Genomic DNA, 26,930 nt, shown 5'->3' with positions numbered 1-26,930 from the left:
GGGTTTACCTTGGGTTAACCTTTAAAACAACTTAAAAACACTTAGGGGTCTCCTTTTGGTTTCATATTTATTATTGTTTGATTAAATGCAAAGCTGCACTCTCTTGTACAGGTAACATTGTGAACAAGTATGTTGGCAGACACTGAAGCAAACTTATTCACACAACGCAAACCGGTAGATGCAGAAGTGTGTTTCAGGCAGTGGTAGAAAAAAATACTCAGACACACTTGAGTAGAAGTAGAGCTATCTAAAACCACTCTGGTAAAAGTGAATCACTCATTAGATACTACTTGAGTAAATATCGGGCAGGGGTCTCCATTTCTAGGCCAAAAAAACCCAAACTATCCATTTCAAAACATGAAAAGTAGTCCTATTCTGCGGGAAAACCACGGATCTGTCAACTCTGAACACGGGCTCGAGAGTGTTTGTTTACCCTGTAGCTACCCTTGTAGCTTGCTGCTAGGTATGACCCTCGATTTGCTTACATGAACCTTCTGATCACTGGTTTTCACTAACCTCATTACCTACCAGTTTTCCTCTGATTTTATTTTGTAGCGAATAACCAAGTTGTTCAGGGGAAATGTATGAGTAAAGGTATGCCTTTTTTGTGGCTAAATGTAGCTAATAACTTAAGTACAGTAACAAAGTATTTTTACTTTTTTACTTTACACCACTGGTTTCAGGAATGTACTGTGTGAATTGTGAGTGATTTTGTCCACCAGTTTAATGTAGATTAGGGTATTGAGATTTGAGTATCTAACCAAATGGCCAGATTCACATTTCTGTTTCCTTTGTTTGTCCGAGATGAATTTGTTCTCTCGCAAACCAATGAGGCGCGACCGCTCCGACGAGGAGACCTACAACCTGTCCAGGTGGACCCCTGTCATCAGAGACGTGATGGAGGTCAGTGTGGCTTCCAAATCACTGGAATTTATAATACTTTATTTGTGGTTAACATTGGAGGTCTGACACAAATTCAAATAATTATGAATAGTTGTGTTTGTTCCGGATTGGAACTTTGACTTTAGGTGTTGCTATAGGACAATGCTTCTAAGTGGGTTCCAGATGAGATGTTGGATAACAACGAAAGAAAATAACTTTCAGAAGAACAGAGAATAATTGTCTCTCTCTGGCCAAATCTGGGTCACTATGCTACCTTGACCTCCCCATTTGAATTGCATCCATGTGAGAAATTATGAATGGAGGTGTGAAAGCAGGGCAAAAGAGTGATCAAGAGTTCACCCCAGTCCTTGTTGTTTGTTACATTTACATTAAACTGCTAGCTGTTGTCTAAATGTTGGTTGGATTTTCTGTTATCCGGTAATGGCCGGCTTTTGACCGGGAAAATCTGTTGGAAGTGCGACATAAATCTCTCCAGTCATAATGTCCAGTGAAAAAAATTCCCTCTGAGCACAATTTGAATTAGTGCTGGGCGGTAAAACAATAACGATAACAATTGCCATATTTTTTTTCTTGTGTCGAAATAACCATTTAGATTCTGTTATATTATATATTATCTGTTCATTTCCGCGTTCAGCAAGTTGCAACTGAAAGCCAATCAGTTTGGACGATCTAAAGCTGACATTTCACCTCTGACCAATCACGTTTGTTGATATAGAAATAAGCCCCGCCCGCAGGATGCGCTTGTAAACACAGTAGACACATACACGGAACAGAGAGCGTCCAAAACTCCAAGAAGCAGAAAGCTGATGTATCGTTGACAACAAGGACACATCCGGAAATATGGACAATTACAAAGCGGTGTCATACAATCTGCGGAGGGCGGTGAAGGACGCTAAACGGACGTACAGAGAGACTGTGGAGCTACAGATGGAGCAACGGGACACCAGACGCTTGTGGCAGAGCTTGCAGACTAATACTAACTACAAGAGCAGCTCCTCCCCAGCCACGAGTGTTGATGCCTCCCTAGCCAACGAACTGAACTCTTTTATGCGCGGTTTGAGTCTGGCAACAGCACCGCTAGCTCGCCGGTAAATTGGAGTTACACCACTGGGGATGAGCGCGCACTCAAAGCATGACGTCAGGAGGGCTCTGATGCGGGCCCAGATGGCACATCTGGGCGAGTCTGAAGACCTGTGTTAACCAGCTAGCCCCGGTGTTCACTACAATATTCAACATCTCCCTGGCTGAATCAGTGGTCCCGTCCTGCTTCAAGAGGTCCACCGTCGTTCCTGTCCCGAAGATCGCCTCTCCAGCCTGCCTGAATGACTACCGTGATACCGTCAGGATCATGAAGGATCCTCATCACTCCAACAACAGACTGTTCCAGCTGCTGCAGTCAGGCAAGCGCCTCCCCAGTCTCACAGCGATAAGAGAGACTGAGACGGAGTTCTTTCCCGCACGCCATAAGAACTGTCAATGCTGACCTCACCAGGGGTCCTCACTGAGCCACACATAGGCTCCACTACCTTACTGTACTGTATGTAGCATACTGTACTGCATACTGTATCACTGTTCAGGGTTGTTCGGTGTTACCGTATTGCTGCACCGTACTGTTGTATACTGTGCTGTATATCTCACTAACCCTACGTCACTTTATTCACATGCCACTCTAATGCACATATCTATATATACATAATTAGCCTATCCCATATACATAAGCCTATTCCCTTTATCTATTTCATTTTATTCTATATATTTTGATTTTATTTTATAGTATTCGACTTACTGCAGTACATTTTAGGAATCAGTTAGTTGGTCAAGTAGAAATTCTTAGGTAGCTCCTGTGTTCAGTCTAGGATAGGGGTGCCCACTCTTTTTGGCTTGCGAGCTACTTTTGAAATGACCAGGTCAAAATGATCTACCTTCATTAAAAAAATGCTAAATATATTTATTTATATGTATATACTGAGTATATTCATATATACAATATATGTTGGCGTACCTTGCATCCCTGCATGAACCCTTACGGCACAATAGCATTAAATACATTTCTGGACACTACCTTACTCTGATGACTTGCATTGAATGGAGCTGGCTCACATAAATAAGTAGAGCCGAATAATGCAGTCAAGGAGGTAGCACATTTCCTCATGTTTGGGTAATTTTCCTCTGTGAGTAAGTTCCAAAACGGTCCATGAGCCCTGGACTTGAGCTGAATGTCAGCCTGTAGTGTCAACATCTCATCCTCCACTGCAGATGAGTTCAGGTGAAACAGTGTTGCAATTTTTGATGCGAGTGAATCAACCTCAATATCTTCCCTAAATGGGAAGCACATAAATGTAGCGATTGGCTTGAGTAAAGCACCTTGAAACAGTTTGTCAAAGTCTGACAGACAGTTTTCAATCTGCTCTGTGTAGCGCATTGTCGGGGCGCTCCTGGCGCCCCTCCCCTCCCTAGGGTCTCCAGCTTTGATGCAAGATCATGTTGACCACGGTTTTGTCTTTTCCTTGCAGATTTTATTTTTTTAAATGTAATTGTTATTTTTTGAATGGCGTTCGATCTACCCGCACTACCTTCGCGATCTACCGGTCGACGTATTGGGCACCCCTGGTCTAGGACATATTGTGTGTAATCACCGGGTGTGTTGCATTGACATTTCACTGCATATATGTATGAAAGTATGTATATGTATGTGACGAATAAACCTCTTGAATCTTGACATACAGTGGGGCAAAAAAGTATTTAGTCAGCCACCAATTGTGCAAGTTCTCCCACTTAAAAAGATGAGAGAGGCCTGTTATTTTCATCATAGTATACCTCAACTATGAGAGACAAAATGAGAAAAAAAAATCCAGAAAATCACATTGTCTGATTTTTAAAGAATTTATTTGCAAATTATGGCGGTAAATAAGTATTTGGTCAATGACAAAAGATCATCTCAATACTTTGTTATATTCCCTTTGTTTGCAATGACAGAGGTCAAACGTTTTCTGTAAGTCTTCACAAGGTTTTCACACACTGTTGCTGGTATTTTGGTCCATTCCTCCGTGCAGATCTCCTCTAGAGCAGTGATGTTTTGGGGCTGTCGCTGGGCAACACAGACTTTCAACTCCCTCCTAAGATTTTCTATGGGGTTGAGATCTGGAGACTGGCTAGGCCACTCCAGGACCTTGAAATGCTTCCTACGAAGCCACTCCTTCGTTGCCCGGGCGGTGTGTTTGGGATCATTGTCATGCTGAAGGCCCAGCCACGTTTCATCTTCAATGCCCTTGCTGATGGAAGGAGGTTTTCACTCAAAATCTCACGATACATTGCCCCATTCATTCTTTCCTTTACACGGATCAGTCGTCCTGGTCCCTTTGCAGAAAAACAGCCCCAAAGCATGATGTTTCCACCCCCATGCTTCACAGTAGGTATGGTGTTCTTTGGATGCAACTCAGCTTTCTTTCTCCTCCAAACACGACAAGTTGAGTTTTTACCAAAAAGTTCTATTTTGGTTTCATCTGACATTCTCCCAATCCTCTTCTGGATCATCCAAATGCTCTCTAGCAAACTTCAGACGGGCCTGGACATGTACTGGCTTAAGCAGGGGGACACGTCTGGCACTGCAGGATTTGAGTCCCTGGCCCTAGTGTGTTACTGATGGTAGCCTTTGTTACTTTGGTCCCAGCTCTCTGCAGGTCATTCACTAGGTCCCCCCCGTGTGGTTCTGGGATGTTTGCTCACCGTTCTTGTGATCATTTTGACCCCACGGGTGAGATCTTGCGTGGAGCCCCAGATCGAGGGAGATTATCAGTGGTCTTGTATGTCTTCCATTTTCTAATAATTGCTCCCACAGTTGATTTCTTCACAACAAGCTGCTTACCTATTGCAGACTCAGTCTTCCCAGCCTGGTGCAGGTCTACAATTTTGTTTCTGGTGTCCTTGTACAGCTCTTTGGTCTTGGCCATAGTGGAGTTTGGAGTGTGACTGTTTGAGGTTGTGGACAGGTGTCTTTTATACTGATAATGAGTTCAAACAGGTGCCATTAATACAGGTAACGAGTGGAGGACAGAGGAGCCTCTTAAAGAAAAAGTTACAGGTCTGTAAAAGCCAGAAATCTTGCTTGTTTGTAGGTGACCAAATACTTATTTTACCGAGGAATTTACCAATTTATTCATTAAAAATCCTACAATGTGATTTCCTGGATTCTTTCCCCCCATTCTGTCTCTCATAGTCGAAGTGTAGCTATGATGAAAATAACAGGCCTCTCTCATCTTTTTAAGTGGGAGAACTTGCACAATTGGTGGCTGACTAAATACTTTTTTGCCCCACTGTACATCCATGGTTTGGCATTTATTTGGATATTTAAGTTCCGACCCAAAGCAGACAGTAAATATTCATTGCGTTGAAAAAATATGTAGACAAGGGCCGAAGACGCACAACACCACAAATGTTATTTATTTGTTTAGACCAACTTGCCATTTTTATTTTGTTTTGGATTTGATAAAAATTGTATTCAAGTGAAATGTTAATTAAATCAGCTGCACTTGTTGACATACAGAATTTTTAAATTAGATTAAGTTGTAATATTCTTTATCAATTGTTTTTAAGCTCAATAAACATGAAAATATTTGACCGGAATCTCTCCCATTTGTCCAGGATATTGAGATCTTCCAGGACACGTGGACCGGCAACAATTGTCTGTGTCTGTGTGTGTGTGTGTGTGTGTGAACTTGCTGTCAGAGAGAAGACAGAGCGAGGAAGCGCAGCTGGTACCGGTATATCGGTAGTGCGGAAAGTTTGTATTAAACGTTTCAAATATTCAAAATCAATATGTATAGGAAAATAGATATTTTTGATAACACTAGTCTGCAGACATTTGTCTCTTGAGCGCAGGCATCGGCAGATGGCGATTAGCTCAAAATGCGCACGTATCGGCCCAATTAATCGGCTGACCGATTAAGCGGTCTGCCACTAATTAGGGGTCCATCTCCTAAAAGAGCTGCCGCTTTGGAGATGCTCTGATCCAGAAATCTTGTCATCAGAACTTGACTCTTGTCAAAGTCACTCAGATCCTCAGCTTGCCCATTTTTCCTGCTTCCAACACATCAACTTCAATAACGGACTGCTGCCTTTAATTGCTGCCTTATATATCACACCCCTTGACGGGTGGCATTGGAATGAGATGAGCAATGTGACTCACTTCACCTGTCAGTGGTTTTAATGTTGTGGCTTATCGGTGTATATAAACACATATTAATCAAATATATAAAAATATAATATATCAAATTCCCTTAACGAAACGCACCAGAGAGCTTATAGATGGGATGCCCAACACGATTGGCGTAGTAGATTACACCATATGTGCATATTTTTTATTCCAGCCAAAGTGCAAACCTCGGGGGAGACGGTGTCCAATGCCTCCACTACTGCAGCTCCTCCTGTTTTCTTATCTCTGCGCATGTGGGTAACAACAAATCTGGCTAGTATGCAGGGGACTTGAATCTGGCGGTGATTTCATGTATCCAGCTGGAAACTACGATTTTAACATTGGGTTGAAAAATAGGGGACCTATCTTTTAACCCCCTTAGGGCCAAAAGCATTCCAGCAACTCTATGTGCTTGACTTTAGGAGCAATAGCAGCATGACTCCTGACAACTTCTCAAATAGTTGTGATTTCTACAATGTTTTTAAATGTGTATTGTGTCCAGGATGCTGTGGAGAACAAGCTCGACATCAGAGAGTGGCCGCACCAGTCAGAGTGTCCTGCAGCCTGGAATGGCTCTGGGGCCGTCAGGTGGGTTTAAATGGGGGATGACACCCAAGCACAGGCAAAGGATTTGAGCATTTATTGTTGAACCTGCTTCAACTGCTTCCAAGGCCAAGCTGTGATTAAAGCGTGACAGAAAAAGCTTGACAGCATTAATCAAGTAATAAAGAAATAATTCTTCATTCAAAGCAACGGAAGTAAACCCTCACTTCCCTCTGTATTTTTAACTGTTGGTCTCAGCTGCACATATAGTGGTGGTATTATTGGACAGTGAGGCATTTTTTGTTGATTTGGCTCTGTATTCCAACACAATGGATTTGAAATGAAACAATCTGCATGAGATTGAAGTTCAGCTTCTAAGATTTAAGTGTTTACATTCACGTCAGGTGAACAGTTTTGGATTCATAGCCATTTTTAATACATAGTCCCCCTATTTAGGGTCATTTTTAGATTCAGTTCAGATCCATTGTGCTGGTGTCCAGAGCCTAAATAACAAAACAATTATACTCAGCACTGTATTCACATAAATCAGCAATGTTTGACACCCATTTGTCATCAACTTTTTTTCTTTTGAGCTAACACACGCGCGCGCGATGGGTGCGTTTCTTTAAATGAGGCCGCTCTCATCAGCAAACAAACAAAATCACAAAGCAAACTCTGCTACTGAATCTGATCTTATGGCTGTCCTTTGTGCCTGTTCCATAACTGCTCTGTAGTGCACGTCAGAAGCACAAGACGAACTCACAGGATGAGCGGCGGAGTGGCTCGCGGCTCATCATTTTCATCATTGGAGGAGTCTGCTACTCGGAAACCCGCAGTGCCTACCAGGTCACTCAGGCGGTCAAGTCCTGTGAGGTCATCATAGGTAAGCCGGGGCTATTGTGTGAGATAGCGTTCACACAGAAAAGGGTAACCATGATGGATCTCTCATCCTGTGGATAGTTGAACTCAGCTGGCACAGTGACTCATTTTGTGGCCGAGGTTGTCTATTTGCCATTTATTTGATGACATTCAGATGGAAAATGTTGCGTTTACGCCCACTGCTGAGTAGTGCCAGTACGGCTGTTGCTGATAATTTATTTGGAAATACTGTCTCTATATTATACTACATGTTTGTACTTTCATCCAGTGTGCTTTAGTATGTAAGTGGTGTTCTTGGACTTAACTCCATCTTCATATAGCTGCGCCACTTCCTTTCAGCACATTGCGGGTTAATGACAACGCTGCACAAAGTGTTTTCCAACATCTTGTAGGATACACTTGCCAGAATGGTGCAACACTGCATCAATTTCACAAGATGTAGTAATGTGTCATACAGTGGTTTCAGACACACTGAACACTAATTTGGTGTACTAATTAGTATGCGTGTATCATTTTTCACACAGCGTGGTTCTATGCATGTACAGGCTGTAGAGATAAATGCAGAAAAATCCAATATTTTACTCAAAGAACAAACTTGGACAAGCTTTATTGGGGTTTTTAAGCTCTGAATTAATGTGATTAGTTCATGGAAGAGGCATGTTTATCAGTTTTTGATTTTCATTGCAGGGTCTTCCCACATTGTGACCCCCACCAGTCTCCTGGATGACATCAAGATGCTGAATAAAGGCCCCATGGAGACCTTCACAGTAGATGAAAGAAGCAATGCCTGAGGGGTGGCCTCCCGCCATATAACCCCTTCCTCTGCCAATGCTTCAAACCACACCCCATTCTCTCAGCTTTCTCAATGGAAAAATGAAGGGAATTCATTTCTTTGTTTAACAATGTTTTCTTCTCTTTAGTCTGGGCCTTGTTGTGGAAGAACTGAGGACGCTCATCTCAATTTGTTTCACATGTTCCATATTTTGTGGATTCCAGGAGTTCATGTTGAGGACAGTTTCATACCTATTTTTTTTCATGCCCAGAAGTGACCGACCGTGAAAGATCTGGCATCGGTATTTAAACGGTAGTATCTATTTTCGTATTCATTGAGTTTTAAGTGAATTGTACTTAGGTTCTATCTTTAGTCCCACGACGAAAACTTGATTTAACATTGTTTAAACTGTCTGCCTAAGTCAAATTTACATACATATGCACTTAATCCCAACACCATTGTAATCACATTATGTAACAATCAAGTCTTTTTATCAGCGGTATAATCTTTTGTCTTGAATGACCAATGAATAAATGAAAATTATCAATATTGTATCATTCTGTCATAATCTACAATTATGGCTATTCTCTAGCAAATTAAACCAAATTAGATGAAACATTTAGTGTATCCCCTTTATCTCAAGTATCTACAGAAAACCTGCATTTTTATTAAACTCTTGGTTCTGGTACAACCCTCTGAATCAAATACACAGAAATGTGGTTAATACAGAGACTAAATTTAGTACAGAGAAGTGAGATGCAGCCTTCAAGTTTCTCAGTAGCATCACTAAGCCGTCACTCTTGCTTTCTCCTTTAGCAACATTGATATTGTGGTGATCATATAGGATTTATTTATCCATCTTAAATAGTTTATGGGACTTACTTGAGTGCCATTACTTTTCATGACAACTTTCACTTATTCTACTCTATTCGCGTATACTAGCGGTACTCACCTTGGGCCTCATTCTTGAACAGTGCACCGCCCAGATTTATGCGGTGCATACACATGGTTTAGCAAAAATTTGGATTTAACAATGTTAACACTTGAATTTGTTCTTACTTTAGAAGAACATTTTTAACTTCCCCAGGCCATGCGTCAAGTCCTGGAAAATGATATTGCTGAACTTTACTACATGTAAGTGGCATATTAGAATCACAATTAGGAAAGAAGATAACAAACATAAAAATAAGAAATATTTACTACCAAAATTTTTTGCGTGTCTTGATTTGTGTTTCTTTCTCCCACATGCTGGACTCTTATCCCGACCCAATGTAATCATGCACGTGTTTTTAGAGTGCGAAAGTGACACAGCATAGGCTACTTGTGGTGCCAAAAGGGAGGCCTTATCATGAATAAACCTCTTGGATCTTAGGCCTGTGGTCTGTATCTGGCTACAGCTACCACCAGAGGAAACTTAATAGGGGCTTGTCTTCGGGGAGAACGCGGACCCAATCTGACTAACAACCTTCAGGCGGACTTTTTTTTTTTTTTTTTTTACACAGTGATGTGGGTCTTTGTACATCTGCCCTTGGCTGGAGTTGCAAAGGGAGGTACATACTTATTGTGGTTGTTTTAGCAGCAGCTTGGCTATTTCTTTGATTCATCTGATGGAGTGCTGAGGTTATTTTTTTTTTTTTATATTATATATATAATTTTTTTTTTTATACATACAATGACATCAAATAGATGAAAACTGTTACATTTCTATGTTGTCTTTTTAATATCTAAAATATATTTTGAATATTTAAATTGGTGTTCCAAATTGGTGTTTATCAAATTGTACACAAATTAGGGTTTATATAATTCCTGGAGACCCTCTCTGCCCCTGTTATCACAATTTGTTTCAGTCTTATAATTCTGTCCAAGAGACTCCATAACCACAGCACCTTTGCTCATCAAGAACCTTACAGAAAGGTTTGTAAACATGGCCATCTCTGGTAGTTTAAATGTTAGGATCTCAGTGAGCACGCTATGTTCTAATTTGGCAGAGAATTAAATTACCCATGGTGGAAACTAACAAAGCACAAATAAAGTCTGGCACACTACAAGTAGTACGACATGACTACCAAGACAATTCTTAAGGTTCTAGACAATTTTAAGCTTGGCTTAAGTTGGCGTCAACTAGAGTCTCTCCCCTCTCAAAATCCAGTGGAAACCCCCCCCCCCCGCCCCACCCCCCCCAAAAAAAAAAAAAAAAAAAAAAAAAAAAAAGTATACCCAAATCAAATTTGAAAAGCACACTTTGAATGTTTCTCTCAAATCTTATAATTGTAATGTGTCCCCCACCACCTTTATTTTGTGACTTGTGTTAATCAAGTTTGTTACTGTATTGCCTATAAGTCAAACAATTTTACAATAGCAACTTCTGTCCAAATTTCAAAAGACCTAGACACAGCCTCTGCAAATATCCTTTATTTTCTTAATACAAGTATAGAAAAAGAATGACAGAAATTGATGTAATTTACAAAACCAGAATTGAAAGGGAGATGGACAGGCATACTGTGCCATTTTGAGATCAGGGAGTCGAGAAACTGTCCAGCCGAGCACTCCACAGAGGTCCAAGTCTTCGCAGGCTAATAAAACATTATTATTATTTTTTTTAAAGAGTTCAGGCCACAACAGCAGGTTGTTGGTTTTTTTCAAAAGTTGTGTAAAATTTGAATAAAGTAGGTCTTAAAAATGTATCCGAAATCATAGCGGCAATTCAAACTATGTGTCCTGATTTCATAGGGGATATTTTATGCAAAACTCACATTTTCAATGGTTGTGCTCTTATAAAAGAAAGGAGTTAATACCAACTCTGCGAAAAATAAATTCTGCTTTGCGTGTTTCCACGGTAGGACCGTACTGTAGGCTACAATGTGGCACGATGGCGCAGGGATTATCTCCCAAATAGGAGCCTTTCTGTGTGGAGTTTGCATGTTCTTCCCGTGCTCACATGGGGTTTCCTCCACCTAACGTCAGTAAGGACCCCCACCAAAAACATGCACACAACATCGTCTGGACATCGATGGACACTCATCACAAGGTCCCCGGGCGTGTCCACAAATGCTGCCCACTGCTCCTGGCTGCGCCCCCGGAGGAAGGACAAGCCAAGGATGGGTGAAATGCAGAGGCCTCATTTCACCGGCCACCATCCAAAGCATGTGTGTGCATATGCGTTGTAGTGTGGTGTGCTGTGTGACAATTAAAGATTCTTCTTCTTCTACAGCGTGTGATCCACGCCATGTTTCTCCAAACAAAACGTAGATTGAACCCGGGAAGCCATGCTCAAACGCCATTCGCTCACATCCCGGAACTTGTACTCAACCGACTGAACAATACCAACTGGTCGTAGAGCTGGACGTAAGTCCAAACAGTTGTTTAACAGGTAGGTCGTTAACTGAGGAGTACCTGTATTAACTTGGTGGAAAGGAGCATAATAGGTCCTCCTTAACAACAAATTTTGATCTACAGTATTTGCTCATATCTTGAAAGTGGACCCATTACCACTCAGATTATGTGTAAATTATGCAAAATCAATTCATCTCATGACATGTAGGCCTAAATAGCAATCACAATTTAAGTCTTAAAACTATATATATATCAATTACATTATTTTCTCAAATCGTTCAGCCCTCCTAGAAGTCACGAGTTACTCAGATGGAGGGGTAGTTCAAATTTTAATGTGTCTAAATGCTATGTAGTACTAAGACACCAAAAGCTGAACAGCTTGTTTGAGGACATGTTTTCTGAAACCTCACAAAAATAAAAATTGAGTGAATTGTCTTATTTCATACTTAGTGTGTTAGTGCTTGTGCAAATGTATCTGCACAAGCACTGAAAAAGTGAGTTTTACATAATAGGTCTCCTTTAAAATTGCCTAGGAACTTGTGCATTGATGTGAAATAAAATAAATTGTTTCATACCCTTGAATCAAGGACACATTAACACACCTTATCACGAAAGTCTTGAGGCTGTCATAAACAAATGTAAAGCTACAATGGCTTGATATTTCAGTCTACCTGTGCCTTCATGTGTCAAGCCCTCAACTTGTGGGGGTTACTACAGAGATTAAGTCCTCCCAGACTAACTGGTGGGGATTTAAACAGCAAGTGGATTTCTAGGATACACCGCTGCTGAAAGGACAGAACTCTTGCCTAAGAACTGCTTATCTACAGTATGACATCGATATTCAGTTTCACTCACCTCCTTTGCCTTTTTGGCCTGGATTTTAATTGCCGGCACTGGAGTCTCCACTGCCATTAATTGCAGCTTCCCGTTTGGCCTGCTTGGCATCGGCATCCTTCACTAGACTACCCGCCTCCTCCTCCTCCTCCTCCTCCGGCTTCCTCTGTGTAGAACAATTAAAACATAGGCCGGAGGCTTCTGGAAGGGGGCCTTGGCTTGAGACACGATGACAGCAACAATTACCCTTACAGTGAGAGCCCAGAACAGCTCTTTTGCACAGACAACTGCCGTTCACTTTCTGCTCAACTTAAAAAACACGTCAACGGCTGAGGCAAGGTGACCTGACTAGTACATGAATTAAAAAACAACAAACCCAAAAAGCTGCAACAACATCCTAGTTGCAAAAGAACAAGGGACAGATTAACTGCAGCAGAACATCCACCTTATATACAGAGTGTGTTCCAGATTTAAAATTCTGGTAGGACTCACCTTTTTCCTGATAAGGTGGGAAATATCTGAAACTGCTTTGGATGATGAGGCACCATCAGATTGTCTGATCTGGGGGGAAGAAAAAAAAAATAATCATGGTTAATTGGATGGAAAATGAAATTGTGCGGCTTAGTTTTACTTTTACCAATTAAAGCTTATATTCCAATCTTATCTGTGGAACGATTTTGCCATGGCAGACTCAATAAATCTTAAAAAGCTAGTAAAAAAAAAAAAAAGTTTAATTTCTGAAATATTCTGCCTAAATATGCTTTCTCACCAACAAAATTACACAATTACAACTAAAAATGTTAAGATTAATTCAACCGACCATTTAACATCAAAAACACCACCACAAATCACCGTCCAGCAGACTCTACGTAGGCACGAATCAACCTGCCTATTACGTCCTAGGCTCCGCCTTCATGTGCAAGCTTGCAGTGACATGTCTAGCTGATTGTGAGCTAGCTGACAATAATGGCCGACCAGTCCACTCAGTAGATATTTTAGCTCAAACGCTAATCGAAATGAAGGCTAATTTAGTTGAGGATGCCCTTGCAACCCTGCAGTTAAGAAACGGAGGTGTTCAGACAAAGCAGTGAGCGAAAAAAACGTACGTTTGAGGCGCGAAAACGCATAGGGAGGGGGGGGAAATAAATAAATAAATAAATAAAAGCAGTAACTGACAAAGAAACCAGACTTTACAGTACCTTAAGGGCGTTCCTTGCTTTGGCAATTAAAGAACTAATTACTAATTAAAGAACACGCGTAAGATTTTACTCGTCTTAAATCAATCGTAATTGGGGAAACAAAGCAAACCAGTCACCTTGGAGCAAGCAAAAAGTATTGTACACACACACACACACACACACACCGAATGAGCACTTTTAAGCATTCGTAGTCCAATTCATCCTCTTGTGCAAGACTTGGGATAGCTTTCAGACAGACCTAGTTTTCAGTCCAAAAATAGAAGATTTCGCTCTTCCATGGGTTAGTGCACTGATGTGCACTAATGCATGTGCCCATTGTGCAAGCTTTGCATACATAGTTATGACACTTTTTTTTTTTTTTTTTTCTTCACAATTTGTCCAATAAACTAATCATTGGAAACCTGGTCGTTAATTAAAAGGTCCTAGCGCAAACTCTGCCCTGGAAAGTGAAGCGCATAGCTACATGTCAGAAATCTCAAATCAGCATAGTTAGGTTTGCAGCCTAAAAACTGTATGACATGCAACACCTGAGCTAGGTTACCTATCTAAATGTAGTGCAAGTGTGCAACAGAAACCTAGTACACAACAGACAACTCTTACATGTAGAAAGACCAGCAGTTCCAACTGTCAGAAGTAGTACCGTCTAGCTGTATCCAGACGACAGTATAATCTTTTGCTGCGATTACCGCATATTGCGAGCATTGACAAAGAAACTAGGACCTTATAGTACAGCTAACAACATTTTCTGTGTCGCATTTGGGGCAGACTTGTTTTTATGACTGACTATTTGGTTCGACCACTTCATTTTCTAATGCATTTTCCTGAAATAAAAATTTGGAGGAATCAGATAGTCAAAGAATCATTTCAGTTGTCTATGCAGAGCTATGATTCTTATTAGTAAAAAAGAATAACAAAATAGCAGTAGTAGAGTGTAAATATTTGGCACCAAAAATTTCCAATATATCTGAACCATGTCCTTACCTGGCTGGCTGTTGCAAATGGGAATGCTGAAGAAGTGAAATTACCAACCTGGAAGACAGTCATCTGTTTACTTCAGCGCACAACACTTAATTCAGCTAAATACTGTTTGAATTCAGGAGGGAACTTTTTTTGTGGGTAAGTAATGTCAATTTAATTGTAGCATCACCGCTACATGATTAGTCTCCATTGAAACCTAATTCAGAGCTCATTGCTTTACTTCATGCTGCTTTATCAGGTTGGGAGTTTTAACAAAAGTGTTCACTGTTTGTCAATTAGTTTTGAGTCATATCCATACATACAATTCAGCAGAATGCAGGAAATGAGATCTGACACTCAAATTTGTGGGATAGGGCAGAGACCGTCACCACACACCGGCCTTATCAATACTTATTAGTCAACAATACGGGACAGGGGAAAAACTGGTTAAATAAAACATGACAATTTTCCAGTAACAAGTTCTTAAAAATCTCCAAACTGAATACATTGTATCTGGGTCATTTGCATCCCTTTGGTTCTGATTTACATTTATTTTCAAATGAGCTTTTCTGTAATAAAAATAAGGAGGAATCTTTTAGAATCATGAAATTGTCTACAATGGGCTATGGCTTCATTATTAAAAAAGACTTCACTGTAGATGGTGGCAAGAAAATTTAATATTGAATAAATATTTTATTTCACATAATTTGACTAGTATGAAGTGGAAGCCCCACCTTAGAACAGATTTCAGGACACACACACACACACACACACACACACACACACACACACACCTCAACAGCAGATTGGCGCTGCTATTAAAAGTACCATGGTTGAACACATTGGTACAGCTGCAGAGGACCAAATTAAAATTTCTTCCTTTAAAATGCTAGGTATAAACACATTTCCTGGTCGCAGAACATTACAGTAACTCCTTGTAGCATCATCCCGACATGAGCATTCTCTGTTAACCGTAGTTTGTAGCTCATTTCAGCTGTTTTTTCTAAACGCATTGAATTACTTTACTTCGTTCATCCTTTTTCTCGACAAACTATTGATTGCCCAGTTACCCCTCTGGTTGCTGGGGTATTACCGAAAGCTTGCTTATGCATTAAGCAACACTTTTTATGATAGCCTGGTTAATGTCTAATAAAACTGTTAGTATTCAGCGGTCATATAAGAGACCAATGATTGACTTCAGTTCCGCACGATAACCTCCACTTCATACTCAAAGACACTGTGGGGGAAAAATAAAAGAAAAGTCATCTTGACAACCAAAAGCTGATGGAAACCAACTTGAAACTGTGGACAATAGCGTTGGGGCCCCGAAATGTCATTGTAATTTAACATACTTTCAGCACCATATTCACTTAAACTCCTCAAAACTGACTCAACTGAAACCAATGCATTACTTCACAATACTGACCATAAGATTATACAGAACAAATCTGCATTTTGATACCATATAAAGTGTTAAATTGTTTCATGTCAGCTGCTGCAGTTACCCACCAGTGTTTGTTGAATGGCCTGGGAGGCAGCGCTAGCAAGTCTCTGGCCCTCCTTGACATCCTCCACCTTCTCTCTGATGTCAGGGAGAAGCTGCTTCAACTCCTCCATCTCAATTCTCTCCGCCAATGCCCTGTCAGGGCCATCCGCTATATTTACCGCATCCCGTAGCATGGCTGAAGGACAGTTTAGAGTTGACACAGGATTATTCATAACCTTGAATCAAAGACACATTAACACACCTTATCATGAAAGTCTTGAAGCTGTCATAAACAAATGTAAAGCTACAATGAATACATTCGTTTCATCTCATTTTTATTGGCGCCAACGCGGTCTACACCGCATCCCAAATTATTACATCTTGTATCACATCTTTATGTGTTAATGAAACAATCACACCCCCCCACAAGAGATGAGTGAGATGTGATACATGTGATACAACACAGATTCGATAGGGCCCTACATTAAGTGAGTGCTAAAAGCTGACTGGAGATTTGCGAGGGAAAAAAACAAACAAAAAAAAAAAAACTATAGCTCAAGTCTTCAAGTCTGGATCAGCGGTTCTAGACCAACCAAGAAATCAAAACTGATCACTTTAAGGCCCAAGGAAAAATGGGCACTTGGTGCATTCCAGTCGCTTATAATTGTGTCCTCTCCTTCATGAGCACTGGAGTCAAAGACTGGTAGGTGAAAGCAAGCCAAGTTGTATTTTTTGCTACCACCGTTGTGTTAAAACAATAAAATATAAACAATTTACACACACACACAAAATATGAAGTGAACACAGTACAAAAAGGAGAAAGGACAGGAGGAAGAACAGAGACACAAGCTGGTTAGAACCCACTCATCCTTCCCCACACACACACACACACACACACACACACACACACACACACACACACACACACACACACACACACACACACACACACACACACACACACACACACACACACACACACACACACACACACACACACACACACACACACCCCTCATTGGAAAAATGATGAAATTAAAAGCAATTTTCTTATGTATACCTGCATGCCTTTGGTATGTCAGAGTAAAGCAAAGAAACTGTGAAAAGAGATAAATTATTGCTAAAGAGAAATGATATTCTAAAATGGCCTGGACAGATTTGTTGGTACCCCTGAGAAAAGATTAGAAATAATTGGATTATAGGGATAAGTGTTTTCTTTAATTGGTTTCACACATGTCTTCAATCTTCTAATCAGTCATTCAGCCTATTTAAATGGAGAAAAGTCGTCACTGCTGTTTGGTGTCATCATGTACACCACAATGAACATGGACAAGAGACAGCAATGGAGAGAGTTGTCTGAGGAGATCAGAAAGAAAATTATAGACAAGCATGTAAAGGTAAAGGCTATAAGACCATCTCCGAACAGCTTGATGTTCCCGTGACTACCGTTGCAAATATTAAGAAGTTTAAGGTCCATGGGACTGTGGCCAACCTCCCTGGACGTGGCTGCAAGGGGATAATCGACCCCAGATTGAACTTCTGGAAGGATAGTGCGAATGGTGGAAAAAGAGCCAAGGACAACTTCCAAAAAGGTACAAGCTGAACGCCAAGGTCAAGATACATCAGTGTCTGATCGCACCATCTGTCGCTTTTTGAGTGACCGTGGGCTCCATGAAAGAAGACACAGGAGGACTCCACTTTTGAAAGAAAGACATAAAAAGCGAGACTGGAATTTGCTAAAATGCATATTGACAATACACAATGCTTCTGGGAGAATGTCCTTTGAAACATGCAGTCTGGAGAAGGCACCCCTCAAACCTGAGACAGCTGGAGTAGTTTGCTCAGGAAGAATGATCCAAACTACCTGTTGACAGGTGCAGAAGTCTCATCAAGAGCTACAGCAATCAAGCACTGCTTGATTGCAGTAATTGCCTCTAAAGGTTGTGCAACAAAATATTACGTTATGGGTACCAACAAATTTGTCCAGGCCATTTTTGAATATAATTGAACAATTAACCCTAACACTTCAGAATTGTATCATCTTTCAGGAGGAATGAAGCATTGTTTCAATGAGCTGTAAGGATACCAACAAATTTGTCCACGTCTGTATATTGGGTAGGTCCCAAAACAGCTGTCCCGTCAAGGCATGGATTCCACAAGACCTTGGAAGGTGTCGTGTGGTATTCGGCACCAACACGTTAGCAGCAGATCCTTTAACTCCTATAAGTTGCGAGGTGGGGCCCCCAAGGATCAAGCTTGTTCCAGCACATCCCACTGATGCTTGAGCGGACCCTAACCCGGCCATCCACATGATGCAGAAGTAAACGTGATTTAGAACAGACCACCTTCTATGGTCCAGTTCTGACCCTCACCTGCTCATTGTAGCTGCTTTTGGCGGTGGACAGGGGTCAGCATGGGCATACACAGCAAGCTGCAATACACTGTGTTCTAATACTTCCCCCTACGGGCTATTCTATCATAGCCCGTAGGGGTGTCACGATTGTCCGAATCCATGATTTGAACATATGCCCCCCCCCCCCCCACACAGCACTGATGGCTACGCTAAGCCTTTTTCACACATGGCTCCTGGTAAATTACTGAGCTAACGTTTCCAGCACAGCAAGTGAGTTTCACTATTCACACATGCAGCTACAGTGAGGAAAATTTCCATCTTGCACCTTTTCACACATGCCATGATAATGCCGGAATAGAATTGGCAAGGGATAGTCCAGCAAAACTCACCTGGTGCGGACCCCCCACGCCAGAGAGCGACAGAGCATGTAGCTCATTCACTTGCACACACAAAGAGTATGTATGTGGACCCAGCATGTAATGCCTATGAAATAAATGAGGCAAGTGAGTAAATATGCGGCCAACTGACCGGGCGGAGATGCGCCGTGGCCCCACGTGTACCAGCCAGCCAGGGGGGAATCTTATAACCAGTTGCCATTTTCATGCACACAAAGTGAGAACACGAAACTCCTGCAGCGAACGCCGTCCTGTGGCGTTGCAGCGCAGGTCCACCTGCGGACACTCTCTCCCATTTGTAAAACAGAATTTTTTATTCCCCCCCCCTGTACAGACCATTTTGGAAAACAGTACAGATGCAACCGTACAGTTGGCTCACGGTTCGGTATGTATCATCATATTTAGAGGTCATGTAACTGTACCTTTATATTTAAGAAAAAATAAGTTACGTTTAAAAGGTGTAAAGAATATTTATACTAGTCTGCAACAAATCACTAGTGTAATACTCTGTGTGTACGTCTGCGGGGGGCGAGAGAGACTGGGGTTCAAGTTAATTGGTGGGTTATAATTTGCACAAGTTCATCTGATTGTAGGGGAGTTGAAATTTTTTTTTTGAAGTTTCACAATATGAAAGTCAGTAATATAGCTAGCTATTATTTGTGTGGAAAAATACTGTTCATACCTGTTCTTTACAAAAATAACATTGAAATAAAACCTCAGTCAGAACAGTGTATGTGTGCCTTTGCTTTGTGAACCTGACAACGGATGTGCTTCTTTTCCGACAGGGCACCTTCCGCAAGGGAGTAGCATAGGCCATGTCTTACATAGAGAGGGAAACATTTGCCGGTGATGTTGACAAGATGGCAACTTAAAACAACATAAAACATGACCAAAAAAAAATTAAATTAAATTAAATTTAAAAAAAACTCATCACCCAGCGAGTCCTTCATGCCTACAAAAGAGCCATTCAAAATAATCAGCTCGTTCGTTCGTTCATACATATATGTATGAATGCATGTATGTGAAAAATAAACCTCTTGAATTTTGAACAACGTGGTGACGAGAAGTTCGTAATAAAGAGGGGCACTGCCATCCCAGGGGGTTATTTTCCAACTGGACACCTCGGTGCCACTCGTTACAAAAACATTTTTACGTAGTTTTACCTTGTGTTTCTCTTGAAAAGGTTTCGTAGCTGTGCTCAGTTGAAAAACACACTTCTCGTGCAAAAATAGAGAAATTCTGCACGGCTCCCGTGCAGCTGACGGGTGCGTTTTGAACCGTAGGGGGGCGTACCGAATGGATTGATAATATACCATTGCATCACTATAAACATTAACGTTTTTACAATGTTTTGAATAGGACATTACCTGTTTACCGGCGGATCTTTACTGCCCCAATATGGCGACCATGTCAGACATTACCCACAAAAATAGGAGGCGAATCGAACCCACTTGTGAGTTCAAAGTTGAACGCTCATTTCGGTCAATTTCGAAACGGAAGAGTGACACCCTTATAGCCAACATTAACTTTTTCAACAATTTGTGCTACAGTAGGTTTTCTGTGGGATCGGCGTAGACGGGCTGGAGTAGCTCCCAAACGCATCAACGAGCCCACGACCCTGTCAATAGTTGTCCTTCCTTGGACCACTTTTGGTCGATACTAAATACTGCATAGCGGGAATACACCACAAAGCCAGCTGTTTTGGGGATGGTCTAATTCATAATTTGGCCCATGTGAAAATCTCAAATTCTTACATTAGTCCATTTTTCCTGCTTCCAACACATTAACATCAAGAACTGACTTTTCACTTGCTGCCTTATACAGTATATCCCACCCCTTGACAGGTGCCATTGGAATGAGATGAGCAATGTTCTTCACCGTCACCTTGTCAGTGGTTTTAAACATGTTTAACAACTAGAGATGCACCGACTGCAATTGTCTTGGCAGACTTTTTTTTTTTTTTAATAAGTCTGACCTGCCGATTCCAATTTCGGCTGATTCCCTATCAATTGTGTGTTTTTATAACTTTGACATTGTCGTCCGATCTTTGAGTTTATATACGTGATCGGAGAAATCAAATCTTGTTTGGTCTCATTGGTTATTTCTGCTGTAAGTCAATTAAAAATACACTGTATGATCTGATCACACTCATGTGAGCAGACAGCTGCTGCACATATGGACTACCCCTGCAACTTTCAGTTACAATAGTGAGATTGCTGATTTTAACACTGTTTATTATTGTTCATTATTCACTATGGCACAATAATAGAACATGAAACTGCCACCCCGAGTCCCAATAGAATACAACATGGTATGGTCACTGAGTTCCAAGTAAAATAGAATATGGGACTATCACCAAGTTTCAGTGTAATGCAACCTGTAACTCACAGAGTGTTACGACACATGTATGCATAACTAACATGGAAATGTCCAGTTCAAACGTCAAATTAAAGTCTCACTGTTAAGTGCAAATATACCTTTTAGTCTAACCTTTCATCACGGCCAGAGCACCGCTGTGACAGCAGTAGACACTCAGTCTGCACAATTCTAGAATATTGTCAGACAATAAATTACACATCTAATCTTTGTTTACCTTGAATTACCTGCAAACAGCCGACATTTTTACACTCTTTTGAGCGTCAACTACGCAACATTATGTTGGTATCGGGTTTGAGAATGGGAGCATTTTTACCAGTACATGAGAACTGTATCAGCCATGTAAATTTGACAAGCACAGAATTTGAAAATATATCTGATCTGCCGGTCAATCGGTCCATCTCAGGTTTTATGTTAACAATACGGTCACATTTTTCTGCTTGATTTTTACTCCCCAATTCCCATTTTACCTCAGCAATGCAGAATTACATCTCTGTGGATAATAAAATACCGCTGCGTATCAGTGGATGTTGAGTGGGAGGGGTTACAGAACCGCAATGTCCAATCTGAGTGATTTAGTTAAATAACAGAAGCAAATGTACAGAATTGTTATGTATTGATTGGACCTTGTAAGCAGGTCTGCTTACATTTAGATTTGTTTATTTAGTATTTTGGGTCTATAAATTAACAATGAAGTCGCAATATTTAACTCCATGATATTTTCTTCTAAAGTACTACTTGACTTTCCCTTTAAAATTAAGCTACACATTGTTAATTCTAGAAGTTGTATTACTGATAAATGCTTTGGTAATAGACAGTTGAGATGAAAAAAAGAATATGACTGTTGCATGTCGATTTCAGAGGTGCTTTCATTTTCAGTAGAGAGCACCAGTGCTCCTATTGGAAAAAGTTAGTCTGGAGCCCTACATTAAGTGCAGATATTCTAGAGAAACTGCATCTACCGGGTCCTGCACCTGGAGTTTTGTAGGGCAAACATGCGCAGTAGAATTTACAGATTTTGAGCATGTTGACTGATATCTTAATGCCCAGTATCATGGGTTTATTAACCGGTGGGGAAAAATTCCTCACTGAGCCGTCCCACTGTGAGAGTGAATGAGATATCTCTGGCCGCCAGACTTGGAACACACTGGGGGAACCCCTGCAATATGAAATGAGGCCCATTCATTGACATTTGTCATATCATTTATAATTGGAGATTCATTTCACCGCATCAGAGAACTAATTTTAAGTCTGAAAGTTAGCAAATCAATGCGAAATGGGGCACATGCTAAATTAGAAGCAGGGCAGCCAGGCTGATGGGTGCAGGCAGAAGAAATTATGAACCAACAAAACGTGCTGGTCCACGTGTCCTTAAAAGGGAATAAATTTTACCGGACAGATTTAAAAGTCTGATTTTAACAGATTTTCCTGGTCAAAAAAACGGTAATTACCAAATAAGGGAAACTCTGGTTGTAGCGTCAGTGTTTAAGATAATAGATCTTACCAAGACGGTTCTCTATGACCTTTATGGAGCTGTTGTAGTGCTGGATAGCTTGGCTGTATTCCTCCATATAGCACAGCGTGGTGGCGACATGGTAGTGGCTCTCAGCCAGCAGGCGGCTGTGGATGGGCAGGTGCTTCAGCTGCAGGGACAGACACTGCTGGAAGTCCTCTAGGGCCTGCTGATTATTGCCTGGGATGGGGGACACTGTTCCGCTCAGCCGATACAGATGCAAAGACAAATTGTTCCAGCTGTATTGGAGGCATCAGGGCTGCGTTCTGAGTTTGCAGGAAGATGACAACGATGAAGTAAAGTTAACAGGGAAATAACCTACCAGACTCCACACTGACTTCACCTAGTTTGAGGTAAGCCTGGGCTGCCATCAGCTGATCCTCCTTGACTTCATTTCTGAGGAAATAGAAATCAAAAAGGGCTGCATAAGCAAACAAAATGGCAGAATTATAAAGAAGCATTAATTGTTGAATGTTCATTTACAGACCTGCCCTGGAGCACTTAACCAATAAATAGATATAATTTGGCCAACATTATCCTCCAAAAAGTAGACTAATCTGAAGTAAACAAGTGGCTTTGCAGTGCATGTGGAGTAACGTCATCTAATAATGTAACAACCCCAACTTGAGATACGTTTTCTACATGTCAGTTAAGGGGGCCGTCCATGTTCTCCCAGGACCCATCAGTTTACAAACACGCTGCATTATGTGTGTAACAATATATTGTGGCACAAAAACATGAAAATCTGCTCTGTGGAGCACAAAAATATAAATGTCCTCATTTACATACTTTCACCACCATCAGTGGATGATAGCAATCATGAAACGCAACTCAAGCATTGAAACGTTAGGTTGACTGATGTCCAGTTAGTCCCAGGAGTGTAGTGCTGAGTAGTTCATAGCAGCCATAGCTATATGATCGCAGCAGGAAAACTGAGTATTACTTTAAAATAAAATTATGAGAAACTAGACTAAACAGAAGTTATTGCACATTTTATGCGAAAGAAGTAGTCAATTTATCAAATATTTGCTTACATTCAAACTTTATCGAACTATGAAGTGTGTAATTCAAGCAAGCGAGGGTGAGTGACCAACTCAAACAGAAAAGGTTAACAAATCAGGAAAAAGTCAAGGTCAAGCCTTTTAACTTAACTTTTAACACTACTAATTTACAAGCCACCAAAAATAAAACTATTGACAGAATTAAAGGATTCCTGTGAGAACTGCATTCACAACTCAAAGCCAACTCTCTTTCACTGGAGGTCCTGCCTCCGAATAAAAAATAAAATAAAAAAAAACTCAGAATGAAATTGCACTCATCTTGTGTCTAACTTGGGGGGGGGGGGTAAGCTCCGATACCTTTTGTAGATCACTTTAGCCACCTCTAGCATCTCCCATGCCAGCTGCAAGTTTCCAACTTCTTCCTGTCAAACAAAGGAAACTTTAAATAGTCTCATAACATCTATTAAGATGAGCGTAATTGCAGTGAAAACATGCCTTGTCATCAGAATTTCCTTCATCCTCTTCATCATCATCCTCTTCCTCTGTGGAGACAGTTATAACCGTTAACACCTGTTCCATCATTTTTCTGAAAGTAACCGTGGGACAACAGATTTGACTAAACATGCATCACTATTCCATCACCAAAGCCCCCTTTTGAGAGGCCAAACCCTATTGTGGCAAAACACAAATTGTGAGAGGAAAATCAATTGCATTTCAGTCTCCCATAACAAAGTGTGGCCTGTGGGAGAAGGAAGGGAAAGAGAGAGAAAAAAAAAAGTGCAGTTTCCAAAGATACTGCCCTCATCATCCAGAACCTCAGGTTCTGCCTTCAGCTCAATGCCAGTCTCTTCTGTTGGAACCTCAGATTTCATACAGTCTACTCCAGCACATGTGGTGGAAATACCAAACACTATTAGACAGCAAGACTTTGTTTTGATCCTAACTTTGCGTTATACATTTATCAAAGATCCTAGATGTTTTTCTTATCCATTCACAACAAGCTCTGGCTGGCTCTGCTGGAGCCATGACTTGGCTATAGCTGTCTCCAATTCCACTTCTTCACAAGTCTCAAAGTCAGCTGACTGGGTTTTGGTGGAGTCTGATGCTGTGACTGTCTCCTGTTGGGCGATTGCCTCATACACTTGCCTTGGAAGTTCATCTCTGGTTTTCTCTGCTCCAGGGAAGCACATGTTTGTCACCACTTGTCAAAAAAGGTTCATGTCAGAGTTCTCAATATTTGGCCCATGTTGTTAGATTCCCCATTTGAGTGCAATACAGATTCTGGATTGTTAAAGTTGGTCGATGCCGCATAAGGAACCATTACTTATACTTAATAGACAGACAATTAGTTTGATTTAAAAGACCATGATAAATAACATGTTAAGTTTTACATGGTCAAAGAGACCTGGAAATGCAATGTTTTTAAATACCTGATGTTCAATATGGCATACTTTATTTTACTGAGAATATTCTTATTCTGCTTTGGGTGTCAGATCCCAGTTTTGACTGATCCCTACACTGAGTCAATAGGCCTGACTTTAAGCTCCCACTTACATTTGTTAATCAATGCTCAACTAGGAAAATCCTCAGATACTGACCACCAAGGTTGTTGGCACTCTTGATGTTTGAATTTTCAGGTTTACCCTCTTCTTCAGACTCTGGAACACTTTCCAAAGCATTACCAAGAATGGAATTTTCCATCCTGTGGCAAAGAAAATGCAATGAAGAGCAGAGCTAACAGGAAGGCAGAATGGCAAGGCTTTGTGGCAGGAGAGCAAAGAAAATGAACACAAGTTTTGACTTTGTTAAAAGGACTATGCTTAATAGCTTGGACTGCTCAGCTGGGACATAGGAGAAAAATTACTTTTTGAAAGTCTGAGTGTTTTAAAATTAACCTGAGCATACCATATTAAGCATAAAATTAGCTGAACAATTATGTAGTCTAAAGAAACCTTGTTCCAGTGACATTGACTTCTACCAGACACTTGCATGTGACTGAATAATTCTGCATTATATTGGCTAATGATTTATGGTTCTCAACATTTAAAAGCTGAATTATGCGAAGGGCAAATGAAAGTTGTGCTGTTAAGCATATTTACCATCGATTCACCCCACCCTTATAATTCATTTTGCAAATTATACAGATTTAGATACCAAGTCAGAAATTCTGTTAAAAATGTCTCTTTTTTTCCTAATAGGTTTGCAACTGTAAACAACATTTATACAAGAAATCCCTTACACAGTTTAAAATTTAGATTGTACAAGTTCCAGTAGCCCAATTCCAAAGGGACGGGAACAAAACCAACCTGGCCAGCTCAAGCAGAGACTTTCCACAAAGGAAGAAGGCCTCTCCACATTCATCTGCAGTGTCTCCATACCTTGCTGCCCTGAGGATATGGGGTGAATTAGACTTTGGCGACTGGACGAATATATCGGCAACCGGTGATTGGTCCTTTTATTTTGTTAATTTAATGGTCCGTCTGTCTTTCAAACCCGCTGCGTCGCCACTGACAATGCTATGATTCGCTTCTCTTGTTATCACTTACTGATTTCACACTCAGCCAATCATAAACTAGATTACTATCCACAGCAGTCCAATCAGAGGCGAGATTCTCAGACAGATCCTATCAGCTTCAAGCCATGTGCAACTTTTGGATTGTGTTCACGCTTTAGACTTGCTTTGATTTGCCAGTTTTGTTCTGCATGATGGTTGCAAATAATTGTCTAAGACTAAATGTAAATTAGCGTTGAATTAATTTTAGTACCAGATTTATCTGAACCCGATCAGTGACAATCGTTCGCAAAACATATCCGCCATTGTCGGGTGCCGGTAAGAATATTTTGACATATCACCCAACCCTAGGAGGGATAAAATAATATTAATATTGGTGGCAATGTCAGCACTTCCAATAAGGGCATCTGATTGATTTTACATTTGGGAAGGTTGATCACAAAATATTTTCTTAAAATTGCAGCCTAGACACCTATAAAACGCCCCTAAAATCGCATCCCAACTTACAGCATTCTAGAAGCCTGCTGGAAGACATTGACGGCAGAAACAACATCACCCATCACCAGATGCCTGTTTCCTGTGGCGATGAGTTTCTTTGCCTCCTCCATTACATCATTGGAGGATGAGCTGCAGAAACCAAAGCAAAAATAACTTTGAATGTCAACTTTATGTAGATAGTGTAC

The 26,930-nt window shown here is 40.8% G+C and overlaps 2 protein-coding genes across 2 annotated transcripts in view; one reads left to right on the top strand and one right to left on the bottom strand.

Annotated features, from left to right (window-relative positions):
• stxbp3 (syntaxin binding protein 3) overlaps positions 1-8,840 on the top strand; it is a 31,538-nt gene extending 22,698 nt beyond the window's left edge. The window contains exons 16-19 of the mRNA XM_080013941.1: positions 805-903; positions 6,597-6,682; positions 7,372-7,520; positions 8,204-8,840. Of these exons, the coding sequence (XP_079870067.1) occupies positions 805-903; positions 6,597-6,682; positions 7,372-7,520; positions 8,204-8,307 (438 nt within the window). The 3' untranslated portion in view covers positions 8,308-8,840. The remainder of the gene's footprint in view (positions 1-804; positions 904-6,596; positions 6,683-7,371; positions 7,521-8,203) is intronic.
• A 3,661-nt stretch (positions 8,841-12,501) lies between these two features.
• Positions 12,502-26,864, bottom strand: LOC307228587 (histone-binding protein N1/N2-like; the record flags this gene model as incomplete). Its single annotated transcript, XM_079998295.1, has 11 exons — positions 26,755-26,864; positions 26,042-26,122; positions 25,337-25,437; positions 24,731-24,909; positions 24,093-24,157; positions 23,057-23,130; positions 22,726-22,914; positions 16,121-16,293; positions 14,636-14,683; positions 12,948-13,016; positions 12,502-12,621 (listed from the first exon to the last, which is right to left on the bottom strand). Exons 1-11 carry the CDS (start codon positions 26,853-26,855, stop codon positions 12,502-12,504), a joined length of 1,200 nt encoding a protein of 399 aa, XP_079854421.1. The 5' UTR covers positions 26,856-26,864.
• Between the last annotated feature and the right edge of the window lie 66 nt (positions 26,865-26,930).

Source organism: Zeus faber (assembly GCF_960531495.2).
Source record: "Zeus faber genome assembly, chromosome: 1".
NCBI lineage: Eukaryota > Metazoa > Chordata > Actinopteri > Zeiformes > Zeidae > Zeus > Zeus faber.
This window is presented reverse-complemented; position numbering and strand designations above follow the sequence as displayed.